The sequence below is a fragment of the Lathyrus oleraceus genome, chromosome 7 (assembly GCF_024323335.1).
Source record: "Lathyrus oleraceus cultivar Zhongwan6 chromosome 7, CAAS_Psat_ZW6_1.0, whole genome shotgun sequence".
In the NCBI taxonomy this organism is placed as follows: Eukaryota; Viridiplantae; Streptophyta; class Magnoliopsida; order Fabales; family Fabaceae; genus Lathyrus; species Lathyrus oleraceus.
In genome coordinates, this window is record NC_066585.1 from 443,259,034 (window position 1) to 443,272,548 (window position 13,515).

At 29.3% G+C, this 13,515-nt stretch overlaps 1 protein-coding gene across 2 annotated transcripts; it reads right to left on the reverse strand.

Annotated features, from left to right (window-relative positions):
* Positions 1–912: 912 nt before the first annotated feature.
* Positions 913–12,089, reverse strand: LOC127106687 (axial regulator YABBY 5). Of its 2 annotated transcripts, none has more exons than XM_051044001.1 (6): positions 11,930–12,089; positions 10,417–10,545; positions 9,515–9,641; positions 8,526–8,574; positions 8,174–8,249; positions 913–1,264 (listed from the first exon to the last, which is right to left on the reverse strand). In XM_051044001.1, exons 1-6 carry the CDS (start codon positions 11,999–12,001, stop codon positions 1,166–1,168), a joined length of 552 nt encoding a protein of 183 aa, XP_050899958.1. In that variant the 5' UTR covers positions 12,002–12,089; the 3' UTR covers positions 913–1,165. The 2 variants fall into 2 exon arrangements, with proteins under 2 accessions (XP_050899958.1, XP_050899957.1); XM_051044000.1 differs by having other exon boundaries at positions 9,515–9,647.
* Between the last annotated feature and the right edge of the window lie 1,426 nt (positions 12,090–13,515).

Genomic DNA, 13,515 nt, shown 5'->3' on the forward strand with positions numbered 1-13,515 from the left:
TTTCCAAGTTTATTATTTCATTTACCATTACGATTTCATCTAAGATTTATTTTTCTGGTATAAATGTTGTCTGACTTTTTTATACTAATTTTCGTACAACTCTCTTTATTCTTGAAACTATGATCTTAGATATTATTTTATTCATACAACCTATTAACCGAATTGGTTTGTAATCTCCTAATTCTTGTGGAATATCATTCTTTGGCAGAAGGGCTAGAAAAGAAGAAGTTATTGCCTTAGGGAGTTTTGCATTCTTGTGTAATTCATTTACAAATTTCACTAACTTTTCTTCCACATGTCTATTCCTTCCAACACGTGTCTATTGTTGTTGGCTTCTTTGAATTTTTCCTCAAAGAATTTCTTCACTTTCCATTTTACTTCTTATTATGAACAAGTGTTTTATAATTTTTAAAATAATTAATGTATAGTTATTTGGTATCACGGTGGGTTTCATAAAATTTTATTATATTTTACAGTGAAAATTTTGCAAAATCATACTTTTGTCAAATTAACCATGCACAAAATTATGTAATTAAATCTCAAGAAGCGATTCCATATAAAATTAACATGATGTTGCTCTTGAATGAATACAATTTAAATTTATTGGCTTACAATCTCCTATTGTTAATTTATAAGTATATATTTCCCTTACTGTCTAGAATACACATGGCCTTTTTCTTTAAAAGATAAAAAAACAAACTGATTTCTGCGATTGTGATGTGACAGGTGAATACATGCATGCAGCACCTGCACTATATGTTGCTCCTTTAAGAGGGCTGTACTCCATAACTGAACGAGATGGTCCAGAAAAACAAATGGAAACAAAGAAAAAAAGCAAAAATAAAATAACTTATTATTCATTTTTAAGAAACTCATGCAAACTTTGGAATACTTTCTTTTTCTTATAACATAAAAAAAATTCAATAAATATATAACGATAAAGGGAACATGTTCTACTTATAAGTGCTAAGTTCAATATATATTATAGAATGAATACAAAAATCACAAAAATAGAAATAAATTCTTAACAAGAATTGAAAGGGAAACACATAAAATATAGTAGGATTTTAAACGTCGCTGAGGTTAGGAAATAATGTTGAAGAACCTCATGAATTTTCACAGGTTTAGGTGAAGCATAGAAATAACAAATGCTACGATAATTATATTAGTAGAATCCATTAGACTTTTCATGAGTTTCTTCAGCATGGACCAGGTCCAACTTTGCTTGTTGCTTCCCAAAGTGAATATGAGGGAAATGTGCCCACTGCATATACATGTAAATAAGGCGTAAGATCACTTGTAAAGTTTTAAAACTATATGCTTGAATTTGAAAAGCACACATATTTACTCGGTAGTGTAATTATAAATATTAACTAGGTCTTATTTTCTTTAATTGAAGTAATTAATTCTATTTGAAACACTTTGAATATTATAGCATATACATACTCAATTAAGTTTGTTTTGAAGTAGTTGTGACTATCAAGTGAATATTAAGGAAGAGGTTTATATCATGTTTGATCAGTTTTTTCTGAACGGTGTTTTGTTTAAGTTTTTGATGTTCTTTTTTGTTGCTCTTATCTCGAAGGCGGAGTCACCTTTAGAGGTGGAAGATTTTAGACCGATTTCTTGTTGAAGTTTTTGTATAATTTGGTGGTTAAAGTGTTGGCAGCTAGGTTAACCAGGGTTATGGGAAAGTTTATCTCACCGAAGCAGTACATTTTTATAAAGTGGAGCCAGTTAGTGGATGGAGTGATTTCTCTTAATGAGGTGTTAGATATTGCTAAGATGTCTAAGCGTCCTTGTTTATTGTTTAAAGTAGGTTTTGAGAAAGCTTATGAATCTATTAGTTGGTTCTTCTTGGAGTATATATTGAAGAGATTTGGTTTTGATGAGCGTTGGAGGTCTTGGATTCATGTGTCTGTTTTTTTTTGAAATCTCTTAGTATTAATTAATGGTTGTCCTTATGAGGAGATTAGTATTCATAAGGGTTAAAGCAAGGAGATCATTCGGTCCCCCTTTTTATTTCTTCTAATGGTGTAAGATCTGAGTGAAACTCTGAAAGGAGCGGTGTCGATTGGGATGTTTGAGGGGTTCAAGGTGGGCAGATGGGCTAGATGTGTCTAATCTCCAATATGCTAATGACACGATGTTGGTTGGAGTGTTGTATGTTGAGAATCTTTTGACCATGAAAGCAATTCTCAATAGTTTTGAGCGCACCTCGGGTCTCCAAGTAAATTTTGAGCTTTCTATTTAGGGTCAATGTGAGGAGGCCTTTCTTGAATTTGAATGAGGTTTTTTTTTACATTGTAAGATATGGTCCCTCCTCTTTAAGTATCTCAATCTATTGGTGGGTGCAAATCCAAAGAAGAAAAGATGTGGAATCCTATTGTCATTCTGATCACTAAGAGACCGACTTCTTGGAATAATAGGTTTGTCAGTTTAGGCGACATGGTGGTTCTGTTGAACTCGGAGGTGAATGTGATACATTTGTTCTTTTTGTCCTTTATGAAGATGTTGTTGTCAGCTTGGAAAATGTTGTTTGGTTTTCAAGGCATTTTCTTTGAGAGAGGGGTTTAAAGTTGCTTGGACGAAGTGAGAGGATTTTTGTAAAGCAAGAACACATATGGGTTAGAGGCGAATGATCTTAAACTTGTTAACCATGTCTTACTATGTAAGTGGAAATGGAGGATCCTTCTAGACTTACCTTTGCCCTGGAGTGGTATTAGTAAGGAAAGGTATGGGACTCACGGGTTTGTCTCCCCGTTGGATGGTAGGGTTGGCCACTTTAGTAGAGTATCCCATTGGTGGAAAGGTGTTTCCCTTTTGGGGTTTCTACCGGAACAAGATATCAAATGGTTTTCCTCCACTTGCGTGAGGATGGTAGGGGATGGCTAGAAAACTAGGTTTTGGCATGATGTTTATTTTGGGACTACTCATCTATGTGTTTCCTTTTAGAGGGTTTTTCTTATCTCTGAGAAAAAATATCTCGTGGTGGGGTCCTTCGGTACTTGGGAAGGGGATGTTTGGGTTTGAAATTTCAGGTGGATTTGGCTCCTTTTTTTTCTAGGAAGAGGAGCTCCTAGGAGATTTAATTACTTTTACTCAAGGGATTGTTAGTCATGATCAGAATGATCTGTGGGTTTGGAAACCAGATCAAATTATGGGCTTATCAGTCGATTTTGCTTAGGATAATCCCTTGGCCTTACCTAATGTCGAGGAAGATAGGTCATAAAGAGTGGTAATAAGGTTAGATAGGATTTGGAAAACTTGGGTATTGTCTACGGTGGCGGTGTTCTCTTGGTAGCTCATTCAAGATAGCTTATGGACTAGGCAAAATCTTCTGAGGTGCCAGATTATGTCGGGGACTGATAAAGTGGAGTGTGTTGTATGTGTTGAGCATATGGAGTTGGAAAATCATCTTTTTGTCTTCTGTGAGGTTGCTTCTTCCATCTGGTTTAGAGTTTTAAATTGGGTTGAGAGCTTGTGGTCGCTGCTCCACTCGGCTTAGGAGTTCTTTTTGTTGTTTCAGGGGGGTTGGCCTTGGAAAATTTACGTCTTTAGGCTTGATTTCAATATGGAATTACGTGGTCTGAATTATTTGGAAAATGCGTAATAAATTTATTTTTGGTAGGGGAAAAATTGATGGATAATCACTGAATGTCCTTGATAAACCATTTCTCTGATTGACTAGGAGCGGGACTCTGGACTCGCTTAAGTTGTTGGGAGGTTAGGGGCGTGCTTGGTGACCAACTGCCCTCCTTTGTGTTTTTTTGTAGGTGTTCTAGTCTACCTTCCTATAGCTTGCTTTATCCAAAGGTATGTTTTGGCCTGAGCTTCTAAGATAAACCCCACATGTGTTATGTCGTGTGTTTTTGCTCCAGGGTGTTGGTTGAAATGTTGTTTACCTTTTCTGGATTTCTTTTTCTGTTTGATTTTTGGCCTATCTTTTTGTCAGATTTAGTTTGGTGTTTTTCTGACTTTTGATGCTCTTTTTTCATGTGAATATATGATTCGATCTTTGGTATTAAAAAATACTTGTTTTTTTTAATATATTGAATTTGAATATTGAACTTTTGAAATTATGTTTATTTATGTATTTTTTTTACAACTTATAATGATTATGAATATTTTAAAGAATTTTTTAACAATCCAGATGTATTTGTAAATCTAGTGAAACTAGTCATACAATTTCATCAGGTCTGTTTGGTTTGGGTTTTTGGAGAGAAGGGGAAGAGAGATAATATTTTAAATTAAATATTTTTGGTTCAATATATAATGAGGGAAGGAAAGGGGAGGGGATGGATACCTCCGGAGCAATTTTTTGTTTCTCCGAATTGAGGGTGTTTGGAAGGAAGGAGAGGGAGAAGAATTATAATAAAATCTATTTTTATTATATTGACAAAATCATCCTCATTTTTTTATTATATTCTTAAATTATCTTTAATAAATATTATATGCTAATGTGTCACCTTATTGGGATTTTTTAATATTTTTTAATGACAAATCCATTATTTTTATTATTATGACTCAATTTTTTTTCTTTATTTCACGTGTTTTATTTTATTCATTTTATTTATTATTTTTGTTTATAATGACTAATTTTTTTATAAGTTGTTGTGTTGTATTATATATTGATATATAATTATAGTATATGAGTTATATTTTATTGTGTTGTATTACATATCTATATATATTTATAATATTTGAAATATTAAATATTTTGTGTTTGATTATCTATATTGTTTATTAATTTTTTTTTGTAATTATCAATTTATTTTAATTTTATTAAACATATATTTTATAATATTTCAAGGATAAAAAGATAAAGTAGTTTTAAAACCTCTTTTCTCTCCTTATAAACCAAACATTTTTTTAATTAAAATTTCTCCTTCACCTTTCTTTCTCCTCTTTTAAACCAAACATAATTTAATTAAAATACATCCAAATAAACCCTTACTTAATGGTTCAAAAATTGACTCGCGGACAAATTTGTCTCTTATAGAGAATGATAGATTCAAGTTTAAAATATTGATATAGATTTAAGAAGCTCATGTTTTTAAGCTCCTCATTGCAAGGTAGTAAAAGGGAAGATATTGTGTTAGTATTGTTATTTCATCCATCTGTGAACCTTACTATTTTAAGTAAATTTTAATTAAATATATCTTCCTTTGAAATATTATTACTATTATATATATATATATATATATATATATATATATATATATATATATATATATATATAATATATATATATATATATAGAGAGAGGAGAGAGAGAGAGAGAGGAGAGAGAGAGAGAGAGAGAGAGAGAGAGAGAGAGAGAGAGAGAGAGAGAGAGAGAGAAGAGAGAGAGAGACGAGAGAGAGAGAGAGAGAGAAGAGAGAGAGAGAGAGAGAGAGAGAGAGAGAGAAGAGAGAGAGAGAGAGAGAGAGAGAGAGGAGAGAGAGAGAGAAGAGAGAGCAGAGGAGAGAGAGAGAGAGAGAGAAGAGAGAGAGAGAGAGAGAGAGAGAGAGAGAGAGAGGAGAGAGAGAGGAGAGAGAGAGAGAGAGAGAGAGAGAGGAGAGAGAGAGAAGAAGAGCGAGAGGAGAGAGAATGTTTGAATAAAAAAGTTATATATGATATCAATGATACAAAGCTTGTCATGTTTGGTTGACAACCTCTTGAAATAAATGTGGTTCTTAGAAGTTTTAAGTTGGTCTCGGGTCATAAAGTAAATTTTGCTAAGTGTAGTTTTTTTGGTATTAAAATTAAACAAAAGTTCATTGTGCCCGACAATATCCTTCATTTCTATTTGACTAAGAGAGCTACATTAACCCATCGAAGATTCGGGACACCCAAACTCTCATTCTTCTTAATTATAATTGCATACATCATACTATTTAACATAGGAAAACTTGACACATCCCCTTTCACACCATTTCAAAGGAATCTCCTCTGAATTTTGACTAACTTCTTCTAAACAATCAGAGACTCTTTAAATTAAAAAAAGGAAGAAAACAGACAAAGCATTCAACACAAAGTTAAGAATAGTAACTATCCCCTGTATGCTAACATATATATGATTCCCATAAAGAAATTTATTCCACATCAAATTAACTAAAGGCTCCCAAATAAATTACCACCGATGGTTGGCTTCTATTGAAAACTCTAGATATCTAAATGGAACTAACTCAATCTTATAATACAGGAAACTCTTTGTAACCTTTAAGAAGGAAGGCTCAACATTAATCCCAATCAAACTATTTTTGTGAAAATGAATCCCAAGATTTGAAGCAAGCTCAAAACTCCCTAATATAGTTTTAATGACCCTCAAATTCTCCACGTACCAAAAATAAGATATCATTAGTATACTAAAGATGAGAGATAACTAAATTGGAGTTTCGAACTTTAAATCTAGAGAAGAGTGATATCTTAGATGCTCTCTCAACTAAACCACTAAGACCCCTACCACAAGGAGAAAGAGGAAATGGCCAGAGAGTCATCTTATCTCAGTCCTCTTTAAATCTTTATCTCTTGGGTTGAAGAGCCATTAACTAGCACAACCAAATTATCGAAAACACATAAATTTTGAATATCCAAAATATTCCTTTATAGGTTTAAGATCTTTTTTGATCTCGTATGTTAATCTCATAATTTATTTTGGTCATTTAACTTAGAAAAAGGTCTATATTGTCATTTAACTCTTCAAAAGAATTCATTATAGTCATTTTTTTTATCAAATTAACGATGAAAAAATTCAAAAGTTAGTGGTTAAATTTACTGCTAATTAAATAAAAATAAATAACATAATACATTTTAAAAAGTTAATAGAATAATATGAACTTTTTTAAAAGTTAAAAAATTAAAATCAATCTTAAAGTTAAGATATCGGACAAACGGTTGTTAAATTTAAAATTAATGTTAAATTTAAAATCTACAATATTAGTCTCCTCTTTAAAATATTAGACTAAAAACCCTTGATTTGTTATGTTTTAAATGTCAGAGGCAAATGAATTGATGATGTAGAATGATCAATAAATTGCAAGAGAATCCCATAAACTTCAACTTCAATTTTAGATATTATCCATTATCAAATTCTCTTTTTTCCTTTCGAAGGAAAAAATGGACATAAAAATAAGTCTAAAGAAGATCCTTAAATATTTTTATAAGATAATAAATTTTGCAAATTTTATAAAACGGAAAGGAATATACAATATTCCATCGAATTGTGCGAGTCTACCTTTGTACATATTTTTAAGGTCCATATTTAAAGTATTCTCAATTTTAGGAAGGTACTAGAAATATCTGGGTTTTAATTATAGAGTAGGATCATACTAATCAGTGTATGGGGGATATTGGTTAAAAAATTTAAATAAAAAAATATATATTAGGTTAACCAACAATATTTTTTTAAAAAATTAATATTTTTATTTTTAATACATTGAACAGATATATATTTTAAAAAAAAAATCTCTTAAATAATATTAAACTTATTCTATAAACCTTTAATAAGAACACTCGTTAGTATTTTCCATACAATACACTCATCTCGTAACTTATTTTGATAATATCCATAAATTTCTTAAATATGAACTACTTTTTTGAGGTCTCTACTAAATTGACCCCTAATGTGCAAGTGGAAAAAAAACTAATATTCCTTTTAATGAGTGGAGTGTCTATCTAACTATCTAATATATTAGTGTATTATGATGGACGTCAATTCTACCACACTCTCAATTGATTTTTTTTTTTGGTATTTTTCTTTAGATCTTTGATTCTCAAGCACACATTATTCAAGATATAACTTGGTGAGATTCATAGATTATCACACATGAATCAAAACTTTTCTCATATAAACTTGTCTCGGTTAAACTATAATTAAATAGAATATTTATTTATAATTAAATAGAATATTTATTTGTTTTTTTATAGTTAAACTAAAATTTATCCATCAGGAGTCTCCAAAAACTTGAAAAACTTGGAGTGCTAATTATTATTTTAGTTAATTTGTTCATTGGTTTTGGTTTACCCCTCCTTACCTCCTCCAATTTCTTTGTTTTTTCACCTCTTTAATAAAAATATTAATTAATTAGTGTGTTTTATCATTCTGGCTTAACTTTGGCTCACTCTCAGTTTAGCTTAAATAAAATTATAGTTTTACCGTTCAAAACGAAGTAATTAACGTTAAACGCACATTTTTTGCCGCTGAGCTGAAAGCTTCCCTGTGGCTAATATCTGGATTATTGGCCTTAATCCTTTGAATTTCCTCCCTGCAAACAAGACAATAGGGGAAAATTCTGATCTTTTTTTGTTTAACAGTAACAAACAAAATACTAATAAATATAAATATCCACCAAATTCTTTTTGTTGGAGTAATCATAATCGCCCTTTCTTTAAATCAAAAGTATAATAATAATAAATATAATAATAATATCAAAAATAATAGAACTGATATATGAGAAATATGATAAACCTCATGCACATTGATGATAAGAAGAATGGAGATGCAAATTTAATTGAAATGGTAAATTCGAAAGATTACTTACTTAATAAACCTGTTATAAGCAGAAGGAACCCGATGTCTTTTCTCTATAGCTGTAACATTTAGTTTGAAATATAAGTTAATTAAATATTGGATTGTAACATATTATATATATATATATATATTATATATTATATATATATATATATATATATATATATAAAAGTTTCACACTAGATACTTCATTTTATGACAGACTGGCATATTAAGGACCATATAAAATATAATACATTACATGCTCTTGGTATTTCAAATATTATAGAAATTCCTTTTATAAAAAATATGATTGAAACTTCACTTATTTATTTATCCAAGAGATCTATATTTTCTTTCTCGGAAAACTTTTGTCTGCATTGTACATGTAACTTCACTTCATCAACAGAAAAAACTTTCGACCACAAACTGAGGAGTACTACTACTAGTTTACTACTACCAATGTTAATAGTTTATTTTATTTTGGGTAGAACATGTCAATAATTAATCAACTATATAATAAAGTACATATAGTAGTATTATTATATAATTTATATTGTAATATGCATGCATGTGTTCTAGGGCATAGGATGGCAGCAATGAATTAAGGATGGGTCAATTTTATTACGTAATGTCACAATCTTGGTGGGGGCCATATAAATTTATGAAGAAAAAAAAATACCCAAATTGAGCACCTATAAATATTAATAAAACAATTAAATAAAAATACAAAAATTGACACCGACTCAACAAAACATCAATTCTATGACAAGTTTGATAAGGTTGTTCTCTGCTACAGCTTTTACTTACATTAATTAATTAATTAATAACTAACTAACTAACCTGTGCTATGTGCTATATGCTACTAGCTAGCTAGTTTATAAGTGTGTGTGATAGATTGTTGTCACCCAGGGGGGCCTAGTTAGTAGTTTCCACTTTGTTTATTCAAATTTAGAGTAATACAAAGTTCAACTTTTGATGCCAAAAAGATAATGCAAAAATTAAAGTGTGAATACTCACGTCGAATGGGAGGAATCCTAGGTTGTTCATGCTCTACTACGGTCTCAAATGATGCTATTTTGTTGCATTTTGAAGATGATGATCCCATTTCTTTGATGTTTGGTTCTTCATAGATTATGTGCTGTTTCTGTGGCTTTATTAACAACATGTTAAGCAATTAATTTGAAGAAAATGTTAATGTAATGAGTATCCAAAAAGACTTTTTTAAAAGTATAAAAAAAATTAACTGATTTGTTAGTTTAAATAAATTCATTTAAAAGTTAAAAAAGGAAGAGTACTCTTAACACTAATTTTTGAAAAATATAATCCACTTAAAAATCGTATAAAGTTGACTTTTATTGTTTAAAAAAATCAATTCTATAATAATAAAAAAGAGCGAAATAAATATAGTATTTTATAAAGATTTATTAAAAGTATTAAGGGTTTGTGAGAATTTAATTTTAAACAAACCACATATTAATTATTGCACTAACATGAAGAAGGAAAAATTATACAAATAGCAATGATACTAAAAGAACCATAATAATAATTAATCTCTCTCATAATACAAAGCCAAAAAAAAAGTAGTTTACAAAAGAATATGTATTAAATAACATAATAATTGAGTCAAAAAAAAATCTTTATAATAAAATATGCTAAAACATAAAATAAATTATCACCTTTTTTTAGAAATCTTTAGACAATACCTCTAGGGTAATACCTTCAGGAAACTAGTTATTAAAACCACTAATTTTATTCTAAAAAAAAGCAAAACCATTAGTTAAATTAGACTACACAATGCTACTTTATATAATCAATGCAAGTTAATTTTTTTTTAATATAATAAAAAATAAAAAAACTTAAATAAAAAATCATATAACCTCAAAAAGATAGAACCAAAAAAGATGAGTGAAATATTTAACCTGAGGGAGTTGAGTAGGAGGAGGAAATGGTTGAAGTGATGCTGCCATCATGTTAACTGATAGCAAATTACCACAATGTCCACACCTTACTGTCACTATGGTTAACAAACTGCTGAATGGAACATTTACCTACATAATACACATTTCAAATTTCAATTAATTTCACTAACTATTTACAAAGCCATAAGAAATAATATCAATCAGAGCTACCGCACCGGTCTTTAAATTTGTCGCAATTAATTCATAGTTAAATAGAGTCTCATAAAATCTTTGTATAGAATCTCTATTTTTTTTTTCACGGTTAAATTAAGATTAGTATATAGAGGGTCTCTAAGAAACTTGAATGTAAATTTAAACATGGAAACTTGACAATAAATAGGAAGTGAGAAAAAACAAAATGCATATATGGTTTGGCAGAAAAATGATAAATAAGCAGACGAAGAAGGAAGTGAGTGCAACAATCTTTTCACATTGATTCTGAGAAAGACTACTTTTAAGGGTGTATCTGTGTGTGTCCAGCCAGCTATAAGATTGTAACAGAAAAAGTTCAGAAACTGACATAGTTGATTTAAATTTTGAGTACATCTCACAAACAAGTGCGCATCACTTTATTGCTGACACTGCGAGGCAAGATGATAAAAGATAGAAATTGTATTGCACATTGTGTTAAAAGAAAAAGAGTGGTGAAAATGACTTGACTGGAACACAAATCATCAAACCCATAACCACTAATATTATCATAGTGCCAACTAGTACAAGAGATTTCACTTTATCAAAAACAAAATAATGAGGAGACATAGCCTTTGTACTTAAGGGAGTAAACAATTCTCAAAATGTGATAAGAATTAATTCATGCTGGGAAATTATGATGAACAGAAATTATATCTTAGTACTATATACTACTTGCCAGAATAGAAATCACATGGATTTGTACCCAGATTTAATTTTATTTTTATCTGTGTTAGAAAACAACAACAAAAAAACTGTTATTTAAAGATAAAAACAGTATAAAAATGAGCATTTAAGATTTTAAGATGCAGTACACTCTTTTTTTTTTAACAAAAACAAAAGGAAAGAACCCTAATATCTGACTTGAGATTAACCCTAATTATGACATCAAATCTGAGTATAGATAATATGATTGTGAGTTTCTTTAATGCAGTTTGTTCTTAAGCATCTTAAAATTGAAGCATCTCAAATTAGGACATATCTTGTTCATTGAAAATCAAAATATGTGTTTAATTACCATGACAGAAGAGCAAAATCCATCGTATAAGTTACGAGTCAAATTCTTGTATAAAGTCCTGAGAAATTCATTTCATGAAGGATTCATTTCACAAATTAAACTCAGAAAGAGCTAGATTTTCCTTTATGATCTTGATGAATGAGATTAAAGGAAAGAGAAATTGAGAAACTGTAGATGGTGAAAGGTGAGGAGGAAGAGTATTGGAAAAATAAATGGGAAAGAGAAAAGAGAAAGAGAAGAGAATTGAGAGTGGAATAGAATACATACCGCTAGAATGGTGTTGCAGAAGTTGCAGTGAACATAACAAACACGTTCTGTTGCCATCATATCCATTGACATTTTTCTTTCTTTTTCTCTTTCTAAATGTGTTTGTCCTTTGAGTTTTAGAGTGTGCTTAGTGGATTTATAAAGGAAACTATCACTTGGCTCAAAGACACTGATCGCCACCATATATATCAACTATTTATTTATTATTTTTTAATATCAAATAAAATATATTCTTAAAAGTTAAATAGAAAGGGTTCTTGTTGGAAATTTTTAAATTTTTAATGTGGAATTTCATCAAATTTTGGAGAATTCCAAATCAATTTTGATGAATAAATATCATTTTTTTTATTGATTACTCTTCTCATTTTTCATTCTTTACTCGAGCGAATCAATTAATTTTGATTGTAAGATGATATTGTTGCACAATGATTATTGAAAGAAGAAAATATGTATTTGTAAAGGGGAAATTAGGGTTTTAGAGAAAAGTGGAAGAAGAAGAAAAATTGTAAAATTTGCCGAGAAACTGCATTAGTTGTGTGTTACAATCAATGATATGGGACCTCCCTATTTATAGGTTGAGATTGCTTGCACACCAAACAATCTCAATTAACCTAGTTAACTTAGCTAAAAATAACAAATAAAGGTAAGTCCATATTTCGACGGTTAATCTAATTCTATACATATAATATTTCGACAACAATTGCCAATGTCGAAATGATTCTTTGACACAAAGAATTACACTTTTAACAACTATAATAAAATAATAAAATGAGATAGAACCCAAGAGAAGGAAAAAGAAAATTTACAACACTAATTTATGTATCATATAGTAATAGATAAAGAAAATGACAAAAAAAAATTTAACTTATAATTATTTTCAAAAATTTAAAAGATTTTTTTTGAATTAATAGTGTAAGTTAATTAAAATGAATTAAAATATATTTATAATAAATGTTATAAAACAAAACGATAGAAATAAAAAACAAATGGGTAACAAATTATGCTATTATACTATTTTTAATAAATTTTTAATTCTCTTAAAAAGTTATATTTATAGATCGTAACGTATGAGTTAAAAGTGATATGATTATATAAATTTAAATAATTTACATTAAATTCATAACATACTAAAATTTAGAATTATGAATATTTGTATAAAGATTTCTTTAACATGTAATTTATAACATTTGTTAGAAAATTAAGAAAAAACTAAGAGATAATATTCGTGTTAAAAAAGAAATTAATTTTTAAATTTTGAAAGTCTTGATTACATACAACTGTTTGGCCACAGGTATTATGATTTTCTTCAAAGTTTTATAAATTTATTTAAGAATTACACGTTTCGTGATTGGTTAATAACTAAAAAAAATTTGAGAGAGTTTTTTAAATCATGCATTTTATTTGAAATTATATGTCACATATTATGTTTCTTTTATACTATTAAAACAAATTTAGAGTAAAGGTGGGAAATCTCTCCAAGAAATGATTGAGAAACTGATGGATCTTTCTAATCTCAAGCATTTTCCCCTTGATTCACTTTCCCCTAGTTTCAATCCACAGTTTGTGTGTTCCCTTCGTTAGGTGTG